The following is a 23006-nucleotide window of genomic DNA, read 5'->3' as shown; positions in this document are numbered from 1 at the left end:
ATTGGAAGGCAGTGGGCCCCGCGCAGGGGTGCGACGGGCACCCTCCTCTGAGTATGGGCAAACCTCTGTGTATCTGCCTCATGGGTGATTGAATTTGGCTGGTCAAAAGCTCTGTGCAAAGATATGGCAGAATTATTTGCAGAGGCTGATCGACAAGGAGAATGATGCCCATCCGTAACCCTTATCAGCCGATACTTTGTCCCTTTCAACACAAACGCATCGCAGTGTCGCACCAGGAGAGGGTTAAGGGGTTGTCTCCCAGCAGAGGCCCCACGGCAACTAATCTTCGCCAGCCGTTTCTGCTTTTCCCATGTGTTGGTTTTTTTGTACCGGATGTCAAGAACACCAGTCCTTTGAAGGCAGGCGAGTGGGCGGGAGAGAATTGAAAGGCAGCTTTTTAATAAAAGACAAGCGGGTGTTCCTTCCTCGACAAGCACTAACGACACGACGGATTGATGGGCACCTGGTGCCCAGACGTACGTGGCAGGCGGGTCGCCGATATGTTTATTATTTGTGCTTTGAGGCCTCTTCCTGAATCAAATGGTTCCAGGGCAGATTGCAAAACCATCCCAGTTAAAAGTGTATTATGACTCTCATGGAACCACAGAGTTGGTCATCTAGCCCGAGCCCCTCCAGTACAAGAATCGCAACTAAAGAATCTTTGACAGATGTCCGCCCAACCTCTACTTTAAAAATCCCAAGGAAGGAGAGCTCACCACCTTCTGTTCCACTGTCAAACAGCTCTCACTATCAGAAAGTTGAACTTTTAAGCACCGCCTCTCAACATATGAACTGACCCAGACTCTGCAATCATCCTATGAGGCCCTTCTTCATTTGACCTCCCCATGAGAGGTGCGGAGGGTGGCAGCATGAGAACAGGGCCTTTTCTGTGGTGGCTCCCCATTTGTGGGATGCTCTCCCCAGGGAGGCTCACATGGCGCCTTCATTGTACAGTCATACCTCATGTTACGTTCTTTCAGGTTATGTCCCGCGGCGACCCAGAAGTACCAGAAAGGGTTACTTCCGGGTTTCGCCGCTCGCGCATGCACAGACACACAAAATGACGTCACACGCATGCGCAGAAGCGGCAAATCGCAACCTGCGCGTGCACAGACGTGCCGCTGCGGGTTGCTTTCTTTTCATGTTGCGAAAGGGCCTCCGGAACGGATCCCGTTCGCAACCAGAGGTACCACTGTATACTATTAGGCACCAGGCAAAAACATTCCTCTTAACCAGGCCTTGGTGCCATGTTCCAGCACCCCTCAAACCACAGAGGGTGATGTCAAGGGGGCCTCTTCTGCTGATCTTAACCCCTGGGCAGACTGACATGGAAGGAGATGGCCCTTTGACTGTTGGGGACCCCAGTCATTTAGGACTTTACATGACAGTGTTAACATATACTTGGGAGACACACCACTCAGTCTCGAAGCTTATGGGCCGCTTACAGCCTTTTTCCACCCTAACCTACCTTGCACTGTGGTTGTGGGGAGTAAATCAGGAAGGGGAAGAGCGTACACGCGACCTTGACCTCCTCAGAGTAGAAAAGGTGGGATGCAAAAGCAATAAATAAACAAAACAAACCTTCTTGCCTGCAGAGTTTGTGCCTGAGTGATAATTCAAGGCCTCTCGTCCCTCGTTTGGGGGGCTACTGTTGAGGGGGGGCCTTCTAAAACTGTGGCAGCTGAAAATCACTCTTGTGATCCTTTTGTGATGTTCTCTGTGTGAAGAGAAAGGGATCAGAGAACATGTGGAATATCTCTTCCAGATGCTGCGTCAGCCTGCGCCAGATGTTCTCTAACTCTGCCAAGGAGTGGGGTGGAGAAAGGGGCTCAGCAGTCTGTCCCCATGTCCTACTCTACCTGGAGACAATGTCTGCTTTGCAGGGTGGGCGGGCTTCAAATTGCACCTGGGCATCTGAAATGAACAGGTACATCATACACAAAGGTCATGTGGGCACATGATGGTGAGCCGGAAGGTATTTCTATTCAAATAATCGCTACTGCTTCTGTGGTTGTGTGGTGCAATGGTTAGCGTGTCGGACTAGGGTTCGAATCCCCACTCAGCCATGAAGCTCCCTTGGGCCAGCCACTGCCTCTCCCAGCCCAGCCCTACCTCACAGGGTTGTTGCGGGAATAAAATTGGGGAAGGGAGCAATGTACTCACCTTCTCCTTGGAGGAGAAGGTGGAGTATTACCTGCAACAAATAAGTAAATAAAATGCATTTATACATACCATTTCGACTGTGGGAATAAGGCAACCAAATACGGGTTGTAGCCAAGCAGAAATATATGAATCAAAATTTTATATAAGAATTATACATTGATATAGAACTTTACAATATACATTTTATTTCATTTGTTTTATACAATTTCTATATAGCAAGAAAAAGAAACCCTCAAAGTGTTTTCTTAAAGAATATATTCATTTAAAAATATTTATATATCACTATGCCATTTTTTAAAATGAAAGCAGTTTTGAGCAATAAAACCTCAAACCATACAATAAAAACCACACAAGGGTCAATGATTGTGGAAGGATTTTTTTAACTGCCTGCATAAGCCTGGTGCAGCAAAAAGGTTTTCAGCCTTTAAAGGTGGGCACGAGAAGCCGGCAACCTTTCACAAGGAGAACTAAACTATAATAGTAATAAAAAAAGAAGACATTTAAATTAGTGCATGTAAAGTATATTCAAAATCATACCTTTTCCCGTTCCTGTTTTGGATGATGTGCAGCGGAAAATGTGTTGCACATCTGCTCCGATAATCACAGTTACTTCTGTATTTTGAATCACAGAATTGTAGAGTTGGAAGGGACCCTGGGGGTCATCCATCCCAACCCCCTGCAATGCAGGAATCAATACCCCTATGCATCTAAATTAGTATGTGTAAAGCTGTTCCAAATCTGCACTGGAACTGAAAATATTCCTCTATGCCACAGGAGCGGCAAGGATCTTAACTGCTAAAAACTGGAAAAAAGAAACTGTGCCAACAAAAAAGGAATACCAAGACAAACTGTTAGAGTATATTGAATTGGCTAGATTAACAGAGGCAGTTAGAGATCACACTAGACAAGAGTTTCAAAAAGCATGGGGGAAATGCAGAGAATACGTCACAAAACAGTGCCCTCAAATACATACCTGGACTTGCTTCGATTAATGTCTGCAGGAGACTTTGTGGATATTTAAGTTATAATTAGAAAAATCTTTATAATTATTCATAAAGGAAACAGCTTATAAGAGGCTAGATCAGGATAAAGGAAGTCTTTTATTTGGTTGTTTGTATTGTTGTATGTTATGCTTATTGTATGTTATGTTCACGTTTAATGAGGGTGGATTTCTGTATTGGGGAGGTGGAGGGTTTATGTTGTAAATAAAATTTCCAATTAAAAAAACCAAAACAAACAAATCTGCCCTGGGACCATTAGCAGGAGCATTCCCCCTGCCTCCCTTTCCTCATTCCCTCTTCCTTTTTTGCAGACTGACTCCCCACCTGGAAGGAAGATGAAGGGGGCCACCAGGCCGTGGAGCACGGCCCTCTCCAAGCAGGGGTGCCATGGGACAGAACGAGGGAAACCTCTGCCCTCCGCCCCCATCGGCATGAAGACCTCCAAGTCATCCACCTCCCTCGCCTTCGACTCCCGGCTCAGCAAGGTGGGTTTCGGGCTGGTCGTCCGCTCCTGTTTTGAGGTCTAGACACTTGCTAAACCCTCCGCTCGGCCGTAAATCCCGTGCTGGCAGCAGGAAGCGTCAAATCGTGGAGCTTCGCTCGACCAAAGCTCCTTGGAAACAAAAGAGGGAGGTTGTTACGGGACATCAGAGCTTTGCGCAGAGACTGGTTCCAGAAGCGTAAAGGTCAGGAAGTCAGCTCCCCTTTCTTCTCCCTCCCACCACCCCACAAAAAAGGCAAGACAGCCCTGAGCTGCGGGAGAAGCCTTGCCAAAGACGTCAAACCCTTCAGATGTCTCGCTCCCTTCAGCCAGTCAGTGGCTTGGCTACCAGAGAGGCGGCTGTCTTCCAGCTGTGCCTGCAAACCCCACATTTTTGTGAGTTGGCCCAAGAGATGAAAGGAGGGCGATGGCCTGGAATGGGGAGGGATGGAGCGGTTTGATGCCGTCGCTGCAGCAGCCGCAGAACTCGAGAGCCTGGTTTTTTAATTTCCCCTCCTGCGTCTCTGGCTGTTTGGTGAAATCGTTCTCTGGAGGAGCGAGCCTTGGTTCATTGTTATTATTATTTCATTTTATTTCTTTTCTTTTCTTTGAAAAGAGATGCTTAAATCTCCTGCTTCAAAGAGAGAGCCGTGTGGTCTGTCAGGTGGGATTGAAGTTTTCCAGGTTTCCCCGTCATGGGGGGCAAATGAGGTCAAGTCCTTGATGGCTATGAGTGGATGAGTGGAGAAGGAAAGGGTTGCTAAATCAAGGCCACACACCCTCCAATATTTCTCCCATGAAAATAGGGACATCCTATTCTGTTGTTGTTGTTGTTGTTAGTGCTTTTTTTCTAAAAAAATGTTTAGGGGTACTCACATTTTGACTCAAGAAAATCACCATTTTATAGTTCAAATCGTGGGGAGATAAATATAGTAAATGGACAAAAGTACAAAGATTCACAAAATGTTTAGGGGTATGCGTACCCACAGAAAAAAAGCACTGATTATTATTATTATTACTATTATTATTGTACCCTGCCTTTCTGACTGGGTAGGCCTTCCACTCTGGGCGGCTTCCAGCATATATAAAAACATAATAAAACATTAAACATTAAAAAAACCTTCCCCATGCAGGGCTGCTTTCAGATGTCTTCTAAAAGTTCTGTAGTTACTTATCTCCTTGACTCAGAGGTCACATGGCTCCATACCAGCCAACATTCCTCAAATGAAAACAGGGAGGTCCTAAGGAAAAGTGGGACATTCCTGGATCAAATCAGAAACCGGGACGGCTTCTGTAAATCTGGGTCTGTCCCTGGAAATTAGGGAGACTTGGAGGGTCTGCATCTGCACTCTCCATTTAAAGCACTCTGATACCACTTTAAACAGTCGTGGCTCCCCCACCCACCCAAAGCCTGGGTCTCTAAAGGCCTCGATCCGGCCATGCCACTAATCCAGCCTTGCTTGGTGGCCACAGCTAAGAAGGCCCTGCAGGGATGGGCATTTGGGAAATCTAAGCTGATGCCTCTTCCTCCCATCTCGGCTCCAAAGCGCTCTGACCCTCTCCTCTCTTTCAGCTGAAGAGAGCCAGCAGTGAAGACATGCTCACAAAGCCAGGCGTCATGGCAACCTCAGGAGGCTCCCGGCTGAAGAAGACCATCACCACAGGGGCCATCTCCGAGCTGGCTGAGAACCGTCTGCGGCCTGCCTCAGGTAGGGGAAGGGGTGATGAAAGCTGGCCGTGGGGTCTCCAGCCAGAAAGCTAAGGCAACCCTCTTGCAACTTGCTTTTCATTGCAGCGATCAGCTCATCTGGGGGAGAAGTTAATGGGGAGAATGTGGGGGGCCCAAGGCTGGGCGGGGCAGAATGCTGCCAGCAAGTACCTCCTGGAACTACAATTCCCTGTGAAGAAGGACTGACAGTTGAAACTCTCCTGAGGTTGGTAGTCTGGGGAGTCAGGGTTCCCCTTAACAAACTACAGCTCCCAAGTTTCCTTGGGGGAAGTGGCGCTAAGCTGAGTCCAAGACCACACACAAGCCATACGTTTAAAGAGCTATGATACCACTTTAATGGTAGAGTGGTTTCATAGCCAGTCCCTCTTCCCAGGGAACTCTGGGAATTGTAGCTGTGTGGTAAGGGAAGTGGGGAGGTCTCCAAACAATTCTCCGCACCCGGAACCAACTACAACTCCCAGGATTATTTGGGGGGGAAACCATGATTGCTTTAAAGTGGCACTTTAAATGCATGGTGTGAATGTGGCCTCACTGTAACACCTGTGTCCCTAAGGTAGCTGTTGAAAGGAGAAATTATTCTGAGTTTTTGCAGCTGACTTAAAGGTGTTTTGTGGGGGTGTGTGCCCTGTTGTTTTGGTGTGGGGAGCATGGTTAATGCTGCTTTGAACACCAGCAGCCTTTTGAGTGTTTGCCTGGCATATGACGTGTTAGATACATATGTGCAAGTCAGTGGATATCTTAACCCCTTCCCCACCACCACCACCACCACCAAAAAACACACACCCGTTAACTGTCTCGGGAGGTAAAAATGACTACCAGGCTTTGAAAAAGCTGGTATTGCTGGATCAGGTTTGTCAGTTTTGTTGAATTAATTAAATTCTAATTAGATTTTGAAAAAAATGTGTAATCAGTTGCTTCCGTTTTGAATTTTACTGTTTTATTATCTCCCTTAAGTGGGTTGTGCAAATTCTGAATAATGCTTTCTATAGGGTAGAGGACGCTGGGGGTGAGTTTATAGAAACAAGGGTGGCGGTGCCCCAGAAAAGTTGTGGAACAACTACCCTAGAACTTCCTATCACTGGAGACTAGTTAGCAGGGAAGGACGGCAGGAATTGACGTTTGGAGTTTACCGGTATTTTTTGCTTGTCTTCAATGGGGCTCTGCTATCAGGATTTCCTGTGCTCCCCACCCCTGCGTTAGTTATGCAGTCTAACCACCGGAGGGCGCCAGTGGTCAGCCCAAATAGGTGAAAATCTGACTGTAAATGATGTCTTAGGCGAGAATTCTCGGAGAATCTGATGGGAATGGGAGCAAAAATTACCCGCTCATTTGTCCCGCGCCCGGAATTGGGATCAATCTGTCAAACACCATTTCGATTTGCAGTTGCTGCTGGAAGGTCATCAGCTGAGGGCAACGCTTCGCACATCTGATGAAGCAGGCTCCAGTTTGCGAAAGTTTTAATGCCATAATGACTTTCAAGATCTCCTTACGCATGCACCCCATATGTGCCCAGTCAACCGCTTTGCTCTGCGGAACTGGCACCAGTGCAGCTGTGGCATAACAACTGTTGTGCATTTGTAAGGAATTGTTCTTTTTAGTGCGGCAGCACCTGCACTTTGGCACTCCCTGCTGCCACTGTCTCCTGCGGGAGTGAGTTCCACAGCTGAACTATGTGCTGGGTGAAGAAGGGCTTCCTTTCTCTGTCCTGAATCTTCCAACAAATGGTCCAAATAGAGAGAGTGAGTGAGTGAGAGAGAGAGAGAGAGAGAGAGAGAGAGAGAGAAATGTGCACCATATCGGTATGGCTTAGGAGTGGGAAAGGTAAAGGTACCCCTGACCATTAGGTCCAGTCGTGGACGACTCTGGGGTTGCGCGCTCATCTCGCTTTACTGGCCAAAGGAGCTGCCATTTGTCTGTAGACAGCATGACTAAGCCTCTTCTGGCGAACCAGGGCAGCTCACGGAAACGCCGTTTACCTTCCCACTGGAGTGGTACCTATTTATCTACTTGCACGTCAAACTGCTAGGTGGGCAGGAGCTAGGACCCAAACAATGGGAGCTCACCCCATCTTGGGGATTTGAACCGCCGACCTTCTGATCAGCAAGCCTAGGCTCTGTGGTGCCTTGCCACAAACTTCACATTTCAAGCATGTGAGTGTGTGCGTTGGGGGGTTCTGTGCTGTCTCCTAGAAAGCTTTGGGCGCTGGTCTTGCAGTCCAGACATGCCTCACCCACTAACCCGGCATTTGTGTCTGAGGAGCCGGCTGACTAGCCTGGTAGGGCCAAGGCTCTGGCAGCAAACAAACAGGCTTTCTGGCAAAGCAACCTTGGCAGAATAAACAAACCGCCTCCTTGTATGTTTGCAGGGAGAAAGACGGACTGAGTGGTGTTGCTGTTTTAACATCACTTGGCATAAATGGGCATCTCTGTACTTTCTTTCTGTCATGCCAACAGGGCCCCAGTGGAATCCGGGCTCAGTAGCACCTTTTGTGGGCAACTCTCAGGGCCTTCCGAGTGAGCAAAAGTCAGGGACGTCAGCATCCTTGCCTTTATACCAGGACTGACCAGTCCGGAGGTGGCGTACTGCCTGCCCAATAGGAACAGGCGATCTTGGGTAGCCGTATTTCCGTTACTTGCCTCAAGGTGAGGCCTGAGATCACACTAGCAATGCTGGGTTTTCCAGCAAACCCGATTCCTTTCTCTGATAACCTAAACCAGTCTTTTGCAACCTGGCGCCCTCTCCAGATGCTTCAGACTCATGAGCGCTGTAGTTCAAAACTTCTGCAGAGGAAGCAGGAGGCCTGCCCTAAAGCAACCCTCATCCAATTTAGCATGACTCCAATATTTAGTAAACAACCATTTAAAAAAAAATATTAAAATGCCATATTTTAATTTTAGCATCCTGTACTAATGCTGCATAAACCTACCCAATAACTCGATTTGAAATCTTTATTTATTTATTTATTTTAATGTGGGGGAGACTCTTTGAACCACCCTCTGATGTGGTGTAAATATTTTATGCCGAAGCTTCAAAGCTTAACTTCGAAATATGTGCAAGGTTTTGTGAGTGTTGTGTGTTTTTTTACTGGCGCGCTTGTTAAGCAGTTTTAAGACCTGACCGCTCAGTTAGCTTGCAGCTCCCTCAGATGTTTGCTGAAATGTGGGGGTTTTTTTGCAAAGTGAAACGAGGGTGAAACAGCCCTGGAGTGGGGCGGGAAAACACGCTGCCGCTTCCAAAAAACCTCAGTTCAACCCCGCTGCCCCTTCTCCCAAGAGCCACAAGTCTCAGATCAGGGGTGCCCGCAGTTGGACCAGGTGGGCCACCAAAGCCCTGCCTCCTCTGCAAACCTGGCTGACTGGTTTATGCATTTATTTATTATCTATGCCTGGCTTTTCCTTTGATGCTTTTAAAAGAGTATTGGACAAATTCATGCAGGAGGAGTCATAGAGTTGGAAGGGACCCCAATGGTCATTCACTTCTACCCCCACAATGCAGGAATCTTGCCCCATCTTCCATGTCACAGCCCTTCGGTTATTTGAAGATGGCTATTGTATCTTCTCTCAATCTCCTCTTCTCCAGGCTAAACATATCCAACTGTTCCTCATAAGGCTTGGTTTCCAGACCCTTGGTCAACTTGGTTGCCCTCCTCTGCACACGTTCCAGCTTGTCAACAGCCTTAAATTGTGGCACCCAGAACTGGACACAGGATGGCCAAGGCAGAATAGAGTGGGACTATGACTTCCCTAGGGATGCAGGTGGCGCTGTGGTCTAAACCATTGAGCCTCTTGGGCTTGCTGATGGGAAGGTCAGCGGTTCGAATCCCTGCAACGGGGTGAGCTCCTGCCTGTGCCAGCTCCTGCCAACCTAGCTGTTCGAAAGCACGCAAAAAAAAAAATGCAAGTAGATAAATAGGTACTGCTCCAGCGGGAAGGTAAATGGCATTTCCGTGTGCTTCTCTGGTTTCACCAGAAGCGGCTCAGTCATGCTGGCCACATGACCCAGAAAAACTGTCTGCGGACAAACGTCGGCTCCCTCGGCCTGTAAAGCGAGATGAGCACTGCAACCCCAGAGTCATCTGCGACTGGACTTAACTGTCAGGGGTCCTTTACCTTTATATGACTTCCCTTGGTCTGGACATTAGGCTTCTGTTGATGCAGCCTAGAATGGAATTAGCTTTTTTTTACTGCTGCATCCTCTGTTGACTCATGTTAACAGCGTGATGCAGCAGCAAAAAAAGCTAATGCTATTCTAGGCTGCATCAACAGAAGTATATATCGATGGCTACCAGCCACAGTATCTTTGCTCTGCCTCCATGGCCGGAGGGAGTGACGTTTTTGTGGATAGTTGTTCGACTTGTAGGTTCCCCATTAAGAGCCTAAGAAGATACGAAGAGCCTTTGCCAATCATCCTGAGCTCCTTGAAGGAAGGGGTGTGATATAATTACGCTGTGAACCGCCCTGAGATCTACAGATGAAGGGCAGTATAGAAATTTAATAAATGATGATGATGATGATGACTACTGCTGATAAATTTTCAAATATTCCTATTCATTATATATTCTTGAAAAACACAAATTGCATTTTTAACCTGCCATTTGTCCAAGGAGCTTGAGGCGGCGTTCAAACCCTCTTCATTTTATCCCCACAACAACCCTGTGAGGTAGGTCAGGCTGAGAGGCAGCCCAAGGTGAGCGAGAGCTTCCTGGCCGAGTCCTCATCTCCCAGGCCCTAGCACAGCACTCTAACCAATACATAAACAATTTCCGTTTTTGAGATGCCGTTGCTTTCCAGTGCTTGAGACCCGAGAGCAAGTTGAGGAGGGGGCTCCCAGTTAGCAGAGCTGGGGTGGGGGAGGCAGCAGCCTTAATTCCACCCAGGATTCTTTTGCCCCCCACCTCCCAAACTGGAGGATTATTTACAGTCTGGGACACCGGGATCAGAACGCAGCAGTCAAGGTCACTCTCCTGCAGACGCAGGCAAGGCTGGTGCCCCAGGGAGGATTCAACCTTGCCGTTTCCTGCACCACAAACACACACACACACAGGCACACACACCAGCAATAACTTAAAAGGAAATAAAATAACTCTTGCTTTCAGCCTTTCACAGTTGATCAAGAGCAGGAGGTGGATGAATATGCTCGGTTATGACTTCTCCCTGTTCCTCGTTCTCCATATTCCCACATCAAGTGTGCAATTTCCCCCCCAAAAATAAAAATGTCCTCATGGAGATTAATCAAGGTTCTAGTGTCAATTTCTCTCCATGTGCACTTTTTTTTTTTGAAAAGCAGTTTCCCCTAATATAATGCATTTTTTTTTTTTACGTTATTTTGGGACACCCGAGATGCGTGTTTGCAGGGCTCTCCCTGTTCCCGCAACTGTTTTAACTGTTTTTAATTCAGAATTTTAAACTCTGCAAACCTGCCCTGTGACCTGCTGGGGAATGGTGAGTAGTTGTTGTCGTTCCACTCATATAGGCATTTTTCTACACATTATTTGGCTGGAAAACTGCACTGCAAAATTTGGAGAAGTGCAAATTCGTTTCGGTTTGTGTATCCTTTCAGAAAGTGCAAATGTGGTAGGTGTGCCTTTAAATGTGAATGGCATCAAATTGCCCCCCCCCCAAAAGAGAGAAGTCTTGGTGTTGGTCTGTCTTTCCATCACTCTTTCATAGCATACCCCTTCTCTCTCTCTCTCTCTCTGTGTGTGTGTGTGCCTGGCATCGCCCAGGAATTTGTAGAAACCGAAAAATGATGAGAGTTTAAAATGGACAGTGTCGTTTGTGAATTTGGATCTGTCCCACTAAATATCGGAGGAAGTCCAAAGTCATGTTTCAGAACGGCACTCTGGATGAGGACCCCCACCTCCTCAGGAACCTATAGAGAACAGGCAGGCAGGCAGGCAGGCAAGCCACTTTCGAAAACACAAAGCAGATATATTAATGAAATGCCAGCAGCAAAACCTGGATCCATTGGCATCCAATTTAATTAGCATTTCAATCCCCCTGTAAAATGTGAACAGGCTCCAATTAGGCCCCAGGCAAGAACTGAGATCCCCTTTGAAGGCCAGGCCTTGTAAGACCCCCTTGCTTTTTTTAGGAGGGAGGCCTTACCCGCTCCTGCCCCACCATCCATCAGGGATCAACAGGCTCTGTTCCTCTGCAACCCCTCACATGAAAGCAGGTCGAGGAGGAGGAAGAAGGGTCTTTAGGATCAGCCAGATGGCCTCCTCGTTCTCCCTTCCTGAGATATAAGCAGGGCACAGAGAGAGGTGTTGTGTGTGTCCCCCCAAAAAACACGCTCCATTTGGGGGCATAAACTGGGAATGAAAAGAGCAGTTTTTCATTTTCTAGCCATGTTGGTTGATTTACAGGCCGTGGGGAGCAGAGAGTGGAATTTCCCCATGGCTTACATTTCTGGAGAAAGGGGCTCTGGCTTTCGAGGCTGTCTTGGCCAACATCTGGTTCACCCATGATAGAGACCCAGCAGGCGTCTCTGGGAAGTCCCACAAGCAAGGCACAGAAGCCACAGCTCTTTTCCCTGAACTGCTGCTCCCAGGCACCTGGTATTCAGAGGTACACTGCTACTGGACCTGGAGGCTCTGTTTAGGCATTATTCTTTGATAGCCAAATAGTTTCGGACAGGGACCAGCACTCTGTTGCAGAGCAGCTGCTTTGCATGCAAAACATCGCAGATTCAGTCCCCAGTATCTCCAGAAAGGCCCTGCCTGAAATTACGGAGAGTCACTGTAAGTCACTGCAAAAGCTATGCTGAGCTCGGCTCTGTCTCACAATATGCTCCCATTTAACCCTATTTAGAGCCAAGAGGACTGAAATCCTGCTTTACTTTTGCGAGAAGATATTGGTGGCGGATTCCCTGGGGGATGGTGGTTTAGAAGGTGACTAGTATCAAAGAAGGGACGCGGGTGGCGCTGTGGGTTAAACCACAGAGCCTAGGACTTGCCGATCAGAAGGTCGGCGGTTTGAATCCCCGTGATGGGGTGAGCTCCCGTTGCTCGGTCCCTGCTCCTGCCAACCTAGCAGTTCAAAAGCATGCCAGTGCAAGTAGATAAATAGGTACCGCTCCAGTGGGAAGGTAAACGGCATTTCTGTGCGCTGCTCTGGTTCGCCAGAAGCGGCTTAGTCCTGCTGGCCCCATGACCCAGAAGCTGTACGCCGGCTCCCTCGGCCAATAAAGTGAGATGAGCGCCGCAACCCCAGAGTCGGTCACAACTGGACCTAATGGTCAGGGGTCTCTTTACCTTTACTTTAGTATCAAAGAGTTGGAAGGGACCATGTGGGTCATCATCCTGCCCACAGCCATCCCTGCGTGGGATTCAACCACCAACCTTCTGGCTAACAAACAGCTGCATGCACTGACCCATTGCGCCCCCTGCTATGGTGATGATGATGGAAACAATAAATAATGATGTTTTCTATAAACTGTCGGAATAGCCATCAGCTGGTTAGATCGTGGTGCTGATCACGCCAAGGTTGCAGGTTCGATGCCCGTAAGGGACAGCTGCATTATTCCTGCATTGCAGAGAGTTGGACCAGATGGCCCTCGGGGTTCCTTCCAACTGCGTTGTTCAAATTTGGGGCGAGTCTGCAAGCTCCTCGGGGCAGATACCCCTCCTTCTCCAAATGCGCTCTGGCCACGCCGCTGCAGCCTTTGGTGCGCTTTTGCGCGCTGCGCTCCCCTCGCTCTCGGAGGCGCCCTCGCCTCCCTCCTCCCCCCCCCCCTCCTCGGCTTGCAATGCCCTCCCGCCGCCGCTGCGTGGCCTCCCATCCCCGGCCGTGAGTCACCTCGGCGGCTCTTGGCTCGCTGCCGCTGCCGGGAGCGATCCGCCGCGGTGCCCCGGCCAGCAGCGGCCTCCGGGTCTTGGAGCGGCGCGCGCGCAAGAGAGAGAGCGAGCGAGGGCGGGCTGGCCCGGCGCACAATGCCTCCGCCGAGCCCGAGCGAGCCGCTGCCTTTCTGCCGGCGCTCGCAGGGCAGAGCTGCCGCCGCCGCCACCGCCGCCGCCCTCCACGCCCACCTGGTCCCATGAAGCGGCCGAGGGGGCCTTAGCGAGCCGGACGAGATGGGCAACCAGCCGGGGAGACCCGAGGAAGTGGAGCCAGGTCGGTGAGCCGCGGGGAAGTGGGGGCGGGAAGCGAGGGAGGGGAGATGCCCGGGGGGCGCAGGGGGTCCCTCGCAGGTGGGGCTGGGGGGGGGGCGCCCGCCGGGCACGTGCCAAACAGGAAAAGCGGAGCGGGGCTGCATCCTGGCTCGCCGGGGTTGGCCTTTTCTCTCCGATGGGTGTGGGGGGGACGGGACGGGCGTTAATGCCCCGGAGCCGCTCGCCCTGGATTTCTGTTCATTTGCAGAATTCGTTTCGTTTCGTTGAATCGCTTTGGCGCGAGCCATTAGCACTATGATAACACAAACGAGGCAGGTAACATTTGCGCATAAGAAACGGTTAGAGGGAACTCTCTTTAGGATCAGGAGTGGAGAGTCTCTGCTCTAAACGAACAGGAGGAGCTATTGGGACTCTTGACCTGGGGGGGGGGGCAAACTCTCTCTGTGTGTGTGTGTGTAAAAGTGCTTTTGGAAATACGCGTGTCTGTGTTGCGTTGCACGGGGTTGGACTGGATGACCCTACAGCCCCCTTCCAATTCTGTGATTCTGTATAATTATGAATGGCGAACTTTGAGGTGATGAATGAGTCTTAGCATCAGTTCACTAGCTGAGGGGTCCTCTTTGTAGGAGAAGCTTGGGTGTTTGGGCGGTGTCATAACAACAAACGGGGGTTCCCCCAGGAGTTAACCCCCCCCCCCCAGTTTTGGCTGTGCACATTCCGGGACATCTCCCGAAAGAGAGGGGGCGGGGGGGGGTAGAGGAACGGGCATGTGGCAAAAACTGAGGCTGTCCCAAGGAAGAACAGAGAGTTTAAAATCGGGTTCAGAGCCAGGAGTGTCTGTAAACACACAAATGGGGGGGGGGAAATCAAGTTGTGCTGGGATGTGGGGGGCCAGGTGGATGTCTCTCCTAGGATGCTGCAAGGTCCCTGGGAATTGTGTGTGTGTTTTTTTATGGGGGAGACAATAACCAGCTGTGGCATCCAGCTTTTCGGCAGTGGTGGCGCACCCTAGGGAACGGTTACCAGGCCTCTCGGAGCAGCTATGTCTTTTGTGAGAATCTCTCCCCCTCCTCTCCTCCCCCCCCCCATTGTCCTCTTGGAAGTGCATCGCTATGCATGTTAAACAGGGAATTGGGGTTGGGGGAGCTCTTGGAGAAATAAAGGAGTGTGTCTCCTTCTCCTCCTTTGTGGGTCCACTGAAAAGCCAAGCCACCCACCCCCAGTTGATGTGTGTCTGTCTGCAAGGCAGGCCAAAATGATTCAGAAAGCAGAATGCCTCTCTTGTCTGTTTCACAGATCTTGTTCGATTTTGAGGGGGGCACTCAGGCGCTGGTGGGTTTGTCTTATGCATACAGGGGCCCCTAGAGATTATTAGAGGACTTCTTGTGGGGCATGGGGGGTGGGAATAAGATGGGGACGGACGGACGGCCTTGCCCTGCTGTAATGCAAACATTTTGTCTTGTAGCTAAGCTGCCCTGGGGGAGTGTCCCCCACCCCAGACCCCTTCTGGGTTTCAATTAATTTGATGCTGCTCCTTTAGAGGTCTTTTTGAAAACCTTCTTACTGCTCAGGCTTTTGAAGTGTGCTTTAAACTTTTTTTATTTTTCCTGCAAACTGCTTTTTACAGGGGTGGGGTAGTTTTTTGTGTGTTTTGGGGGAACACTTCTCTTTTGTTATTTACATCTGATATTTTGTTGTAAACTGGATGGGCCGCTGTGTAAACAATCAATAGCCATACCAATATTAAGTGGACTCTCGTCTGGCGCTAGGACATTTGTGGGAGGTCCCCTGGTTCAAGCCCCAGCACCACAAGGTCAGACTTTGGCCTCTCAGGTAGGGTTGGGTGGGAGGGTCCCCTGCCTGGAGCCCTTAAGAGCTGCTGCCAGTCAGGGTCAGCAATACTGCACTAGATGGACTCGAGGGTCTTAGTACAAGACAGTTCCTTTCATTCCTGGTAGTAAGAGATTTTGCCGTGGCTAACCTCTTCTGAGGGACGCGGGTGGCGCTGTGGGCCACCCACAGCGCCTAGGACTTGCTGATCAGAAGGTCGGTGGTTCGAATCCCTGCGACGGGGTGAGCTCCTGTTGCTCGGTCCCTGCTCCTGCCAACCTAGCAGTTCGAAAGCACGTCAAAGTGCAAGTAGATAAACAGGTACCCCTCCGGCGGGAAGGTAGACGCCATTTCCGTGTGCTGCTCTGGTTCGCCAGAAGCGGCTTAGTCATGCTGGCCACATGACCCGAAAGCTGTATGCCAGCTCCCTTGGCCAGTAAAGCGAGATGAACGCCGCAACCCCAGAGTCGGTCACAACTGGACCTAATGGTCAGGGGTCCCTTTACCTTTATCTAACCTCTTCTGATGTACCTGAAAGCAACTTCTTTTTAAGAATAAAATGATATACAGTGGTGCTTTGGTTTAAGAACAGCTTGTTTTATGAACAACTTGGATTAAGAACGCTGCAAACCCGGAAGTAGGTGTTTTGGTTTGTGAACTTTGCCTTGGAAGCAGAACATGTTCCGCTTCCTGTTGAGTGTGTTCCATTTGTAAATTGAGTCCCCCCTGCTGTGGGAAAGCACACCTTGGTTTAAGAATGCTTTGGTTTAGGAATGGACTTCCGGAATAGATTAAGTTCGTAAACCAAGGTAACGCTGTATTCTTCCCCACTGCTCCATGTAAAGACAGCAGTGCCCGGCCCCAGAATTTTAGGAAAGATAACCCCTGAGCCCTCTCCTGCAACCCTTGATCCAAGAGAAACCGGAATGTGCACACCATGGTTGCTACGCCTCTTACGAAGTAGACCATAGTCCCGCAAAAGCTGATGCCGTAAGGCAGTTGGTTCTTTTCCTTTCTCCGCAACAGCGTGGCTGCGCCTCTCCCCCACCCCTGGGAATCTCTGCAAGGGTAGCGCTGGTGTGCCCTTTTCGCTAGGAAAGGGCACAGCAAATGCCAGTCTTGGCCCTCCCTGACCCACTTGTAGAACCTTTTGTTGCTTTTCCTGCTGCTGCAAAACATCTCTGCTGATTGTGATGTAGCTGGCAATTTTGGGGGAAGAAACTGGGGGGAAACATACTGGGCTTTTGCCATATTGTCGTTTTTTTGTTTGCGACCTCACCTTCCCCTTTGCATCTCATGGCCTCATCCTTCCTTCCTCGCCACCCAGCAGAAACCTTCCTCTGCTGGCTACAAGCTGCCAGCCCTCGATTTCTGCTCTTTAAAAGTAATGTTTAAACCACTGTGATACCACATTAAACAATCATGGCCTCCCCCCCCCCCAAGAATCCTGGGAACTGTAGTTTGTTAAGGAGTTGCTGAGAAGCCTCATATTCCCCTCCCAGAGCTACAATTCCCAGAGCGCTTCAAGCCAATCCCTCTTCTCAGGGAACTCTGGGAACCGCACCTCCTTGCTTGAAACCCTAGAGGGCTGCTGCCAGTCAGTGCAGGCAACACTGAGCTAGAAGGACCAAGCACCGATGAAGGCAGCTCCTCCTGCACTGCCAACTCATAATGAAAAAGAGCAAATATCAGGGATGGAGGGGGCGTTACTGCAACGGCGAGTGCAAGCACCGTCAGCTCATGGCTGAGGGAGGAGGCCAAATACTCCGTTGTTTTGTTTGGGGATGTTGTGGTGTCTGAAAATGGGTGAGCAGATGTTCGCCAGAGGGGAAGCTGCCCCAGGGCCATTCTAGGACGCAAATGATGCGTGGTGCGCCTGCCCCACACCCTTGTCTCGGAACATACCTGCTACGAGTTCTGCTGGTCCAGGGAATTCAGGTGTTTACTGCTGAGGGAAGGTGGGGCTCCTGTTTAGACTATTCAGGGAAGGGATGGGAGATGGTTATTTTAGCCCCGTGTTCTGGTGCCAAGTGGTTTTCTCTGAGGACATGTCAAAAGCCCCATTTAAGCATCATTTTGCTGGAATCATCTCTCTGGCCAGCTCTCTCTCTCTCTGTCTCTCTCTGTCAAAAATGGCTGATATTACAAAGGTAGACAAGCTCTGCACATGCAGGTTCCATTGTTCCCTGTTGTTGCCTCCAGTAGGCCTCTGCGCCATGAATTTGCCAAACCCTTAACAGAAATGATCTCAGCTAGCAACCTTCTCCACCGGGCTCAGCGTATCCCGTACTTGTATGAAAAAGTTATTTCCTTACGCAGGAGATTTGGGACGATAACTTAACTCTGTTGCAGGGGGTTGGACTAGATGACCCTCGTGGTCCCTTCCAACTCCACAGTCCTATGATCCCTTTGTTTTTGATGGGCCTACTCTGTGTATACCTCATTTTGATATCGCTCCCCCTTTTAAAAAAGTTTCAATCTATTTTATTTGTGGCTTTCTGCTGGAAAGGATTATATTAATTGGCGTAGTGTGGACATAAAAATACATTTGAAGGCAGCCTTGTTTAGGGAAGTTTTTAATGTGTGATGTTTTATTGTATTTTCAATATTTTGTTGGAAGCCACCCAGAATGGCTGGGGAAACAATTTGTTGTTGTTAAATCATCATCGTCTTATTATTAGTATCCTGCCCAGCACCTTACCTGTGGTTTCTTTGCTGCCAATAAACCCACAATCAGAAACATTGGTTTGTTTTAACTATGCCTTGATGTTACACGTGCAAATCTTGCGCCCGTCCCTAACAATGGGTTTTTTTGGTCCAACCCAGAGGCTCACTAAGCCAGAAAGACAGGAGGCAGCAGCAGCAGCAGGCAGGACAACACAAACCTTGGAGAAACAAGCCACAGTTTGCTGGCTCGTCTGTGGGACAACCTGTGGTTTGTTAAACAAACCATGGTTTAGCATTGCGTGACTCTATCTGCCAACATCTCTCCCTCTGTCCCCCTCACCTTACAAGAAAGCTTCAAATACTTGGGCAAAACTTTTCCAGCCCCTTGACCTGCCTGGCCATGCCTTTATCTGACTTTCCCAGTTCTGCATCACCTTCCTTGTTTTTTTGGGAGATGGGGAAATCTTATCTCCCCCAAAAGATCTTGTCTCTGTAGGCCGGGATTCTCCACTGCCTGGCAAGAACCTTAAGGAAAGTTCACATGCTAGTTTACAACAGGATGTGACTACCATCTCCAGGCCCTCCTGTTCTCTGTGAGTCAGGAGCTGTTTGTCTGGGTCTACAAAAGAAACTTAATCTGATTTACTCCCCCTTCCCCTGAATCTTCCACCCCAGTGCTGAAACTCAGGCCTCAGGGCATGTGCAGAGTGCTTTGCCTGCAAAGCAAGCCAAGTGCGAACGCGTTTCTTTTTTGAAAAAGCAAAGCGTTCTTGTGTGTCCGGAGCTTGTTTCGTACATCCTCTCTCAGTCAACAACCCTCCTGACAGCCCTGCAATGTAGAGCAGTGTTGCTGCGTTATTTATCTCCAACTAGTGAGTGCAAGAGAAACCGGCCGGTAGCAGCAATGATTCTGAATCCTAGTTTCTGGGGACTGCAAGTGGGGAGAACTGTTGTTGCGCTCAGGTCCCCAGGCCTCCCTTGGGAGCATCTGGTGGTGACTGCAAGGACCGGACTAGATGGGACCCCTTTCGGCCTGAGCCAGGCCCTTCTTCCGTTCTCAGGCGGCTCTTGTAAGCCAGCCAAGCTGCGTACTGCCAGAGGGGTGGTGGAAGGGAGAGGAGAAGAGAAGGAAACTGGCCACTCCAGTGCCCCCTCACCAGCCTTATCTAGCCAGGCAGGGCAAGGGGGAGATTCCTTTCTATTCCTGGCCCCAGAGAAGGCTGGCAGAGCCGTGAGGAAGGACATTTTAATAGGGTATGACTCCACACTGCCCTGGCCTCCAAAATTCTCCGCTCGGTAACCCAAGAAGAATTCGGGTGTTGAAACCGTGTGAGAGGAGAGTCAGAATAATTGCCACTTTGCTCTGCATTTTTGTTTCCAGACCCAATTCAAGGTGCTGCTTTTAATCCGTTGAGCAGGGGTGGGGGAGCCTCACGCCTGGGAGCCAGACCATCTCTCTATCTGGCCCCCCCCCCATGATACTCCCAAGGCTTCCCCGCCCCCACCAGCGCTGCTTCACAGCCTCCTTGAGTGTCTTTGCCTGGCTGGGATTGGGCCCTTGAACTCTGACCCTGCCTCTTCACTTGGCTGGACAGAGGGTGGAGAGGGGCGGGCGAGTGCAAGCGTCTAGAAACTAGCCTGCTCTACAAAAGTTAAAATTTACATTCATCTCGGGTGAGACAGACGGAGCAGATCTCCTGCGCCTTCTGCAGATCTGAAGGCCACCTCGGTTGGCAGACATGGAAGGAAACTCTCCTTCAAATGCTCGGGGCATGAGCCACAGAGAGGAGGTTTGGTGCCAGGAGGTCCATTATCAAGACCAGATGGGATGCAACAGGGAAAGAGTGGGGCGGGAGGCAATGGACGTTTGTCCAGTTCTGGGCACCACAGTTTAGAAAGGATGTCGACAAGCTGTGCAGAGGAGGGCGACCAAGATGATCAAAGGTCTGGAAACCAAGCCTTATGAGGAATGGTTGAGGCAGCAGGGGGTGTTTAACCTGGAAAAGAGGAGACTGAGAAGAGACAGGAGAGCCATAATAATAATAATAATAATAATAATAATAATAATAATTTATTTATACCCCACCCATCTGGCTGGGTTTCTCCAGCCACTCTGGGCGGCTTCCAACAAAGTACAGTGGTACCTCGCAAGACAAACGCCTCGCAAGACGGAAAACCCGCTAGACGAAAGGGTTTTCCGTTTTGGAGGCGCTTCGCAAGACAAATTTCCCTATGGGCTTGCTTCGCAAGACGACAGCCCATAGGGAAATATCCGGGACAGCGGGGAAGCGCAGCGCGTCTTCCCCACTGTCCTCGGACCTCCTCCGAAGCCGGGCGGTGGGGCGGGAACGCCTCCTCCCGCCGCCGCCAGGCTTCGGAACGCTGCTCCGAAGCCGGGCGGCGGGGCGGCAACACCTTCTGAAGGCGGGCGGGGGGCGAAAGTCTTTGTCCCCCCTGCCTGCCTTCCCAGGGGCTTTTAAATCGCCCCGGACAGCGGAGAAGTCCTCCGCTGTCCCGGGGCGATTTTAAAATGCCGCCCGCCAGCATTTTAAGATCGCCCGGACAGCGGAGAAGTCCTCCGCTGTCCCGGGGGTTTTTAAAATGCTGGGGGTGGGAAGAAAAGCCCTTGTGTCCCCCCCCAGCCTTCAGAAGAGGTTCGGGGACAGACTGTCCCCGGACCTGGTCTGAAGGCGGTTTCCCTAGGAACGCATTAATTGATTTTCAATGCATTCCTATGGGAAACCATGCATCGCAAGACGAAAAAATCGCAAGACGAAGAGACTTGCGGAACGAATTAATTTCGTCTTGTGCGGCACCACTGTATTAAACTACAGTGGTCTGTTAAACATTAAAAGCTTCCCTAAACAGGGCTGCCTTCAGATGTCTTCTAAAGGTCTGGTAGTTGTTGTTCTCTTTGACATCTGGTGGGAGGGCGTTCCACAGGGCAGGTGCCACTATCGAGAAGGCCCTCTGCCTGGTTCCTTGTAGCTTTGCTTCTCGCAGAACCGCCAGAAGGCCCTCGGCGCTGGACCTCAGCATCCAGGCAGAGAGTGGAGACGCTCCTTCAGGTCTACTGGACCGAGGCCATTTGGGCTTTAAAGGTCAGCACCAACACTTTGAATTGTGCTTGGAAACGTATGTGAAGGGCTGTTACATGGAGGATGTTTTCTCCTGCTCTGGAGGGTAGGACTCGAACCAGTAGCTTCAAGTTGCAAGAAAGGAGATTCCGACTAACCATTCAGAAAAAGTTTCCGACAGTTAAGGGCTGTTCGATGGTGGAGCAGACTCTCTCAGAAGGCGGTGGACTTTCCTTCCTTGGAGATTTTTAAGCGGAGGTTGGATGGCCATCTGTCATGGATGCTTAAATTGAGATTCCTGCATTGCAAGGGATTGAGCTAGATGGCCCTTGGGAAGTCTTACAGTTCTGTGATTCTGTGACATTGCTGGGAGCAAGGGCAGAGACACAGTGACCCCGGGCATCTGATAACAGGACTCTTCTTCCCACCCCCAGAGCTTCTCCATTGTTTCTGCTTAATCTAAAAGATTGCGAAGGAGGAGGAGGTCTGCCAATGGAATTTACAAGGTTGTGACTCGCAGGAGGCAGGAGGTCCACATGCCAGAACAGACCCTTTTCCCCATACCAGGATGGCTCAGCAGCAAACCACCACGGCTGTTGTGTCTGGCCTCGGCCTAACGTTTCCTGCCCAAACGGTGCCTTTATTATTATTATTATTAAAACTTACAGCACACTTTCCCCCCCAGGCAGTTCCGCGAGCAGATATACTACTAGGTTCTTTTACATCCACCTGGGTGCTGATGGTGAAGCAGAGAGAGATCAAGAGCTACTGAAAGAGCGTGGTATAGTGGGTAGAGTGTGGGACTAGGACCTGGGAGACCGGGGTTCAGATCCCCGCAGGGTTGTTGTGGGGCATTGAATGAGGAGAGGGAGAACCGTGCAGGCCACAAGCTCCTTGGAGAAAAAGGCGGGGATATAAGTGTACAGTGGTACCTCAGGTTACAGATACTTCAGGTTACAGACTCCGCTAACCCAGAAATAGTGCTTCAGGTTAAGAACTTTGCTTCAGGTTGAGAACAGAAATCGTGCGGCGGCGGCACAGTGGCAGCGAAAGGCCCCATAAGCTAAAGTGGTACCTCAGGTTAAGAACAGTTTCAGGTTAAGAACAGACCTCCAGAACGAATTAAGTTATTAACCAGAGGTACCACTGTAATAGTAAATGAAAATAAAGATTTGTTTGCAGGGAGATGAGATGATGTTGACTATTTAATGAGCAAGCTGGGTTTCTCCTCCTCTGGAGGGTAGGACTCGAACACATGGCTTCAAGTTGCAAGAAAGGAGATTCAGACTCAACATCAGGAAGAACTTTCTGACAGTAAGAGCCGTTCAGTCGTGGGACGATCTCCTTTGGGAGTTTGTGGCCTCTCCTTCCCTGGAGGTTTACAGTGGTACCTCAGGTTAAGTACTTAATTCGTTCTGGAGGTCTGTTCTTAACCTGAAGCACCACTTTAGCTAATGGGGCCTCCCGCTGCTGCCGCACGATTTCTGTTCTCATCCTGAAGCAAAGTTCTTAACCCGAGGTACTATTTCTTGGTTAGCAGAGTCTGTAACCTGAAGCGTATGTAACCCAAGGTACCACGGTATAAGCAGAGGTTGGATGGTCAGGGGTGCTTTAGTTGAGAGTCCTGCATTTCAGGGGGGTCATACTAGAACCTCCCAGTGGGTTGAAGTTGATGACCCTCTATGAGTCTATTCAATTGGCTAGCGTTGTGCAAACTCCCAAACAGCAACCATCTTGAAGCGCCTTAGAGTCACCCACTTGTGACTGAATGGCCGTTCATTGTGGAAGAATTCCATACATCCAGGCAGGGGCCACCCCCCCAAAGGCCGCCAACCTATCCTCTGTTATCAGCAGTTCAAGGCACTCTTGAAGAACTACTTGCCTTCGGAGGAGTTGGCCTGTTGCTTCTCTGTGCGAGTTCCTGTTCCAGGCTTGCTAACATCCA

General features: G+C 50.0%; 1 protein-coding gene across 4 annotated transcripts in view; it reads left to right on the top strand.

Annotated features, from left to right (window-relative positions):
• Positions 1–23006, top strand: part of SPECC1 (sperm antigen with calponin homology and coiled-coil domains 1) — a 111824-nt gene that overhangs the window by 22618 nt on the left and 66200 nt on the right. For 3 of the 4 annotated variants that reach the window (XM_083479790.1, XM_083479792.1, XM_083479791.1), the window contains 2 exons: positions 3476–3649; positions 5219–5354. In XM_083479790.1, the coding sequence (XP_083335916.1) occupies positions 3476–3649; positions 5219–5354 (310 nt within the window). Of the gene's footprint in view, positions 1–3475; positions 3650–5218; positions 5355–13166; positions 13489–23006 lie in introns of those variants that run through there. The other variant, XM_083479793.1, reaches the window with a different exon arrangement.

This window comes from Podarcis liolepis (genome assembly GCF_965112155.1).
Source record: "Podarcis liolepis genome assembly, chromosome: 16".
NCBI lineage: Eukaryota > Metazoa > Chordata > Lepidosauria > Squamata > Lacertidae > Podarcis > Podarcis liolepis.
Note: the sequence above shows the minus strand (reverse complement) of the source record. Positions and strands in the feature narration are given on the sequence as shown.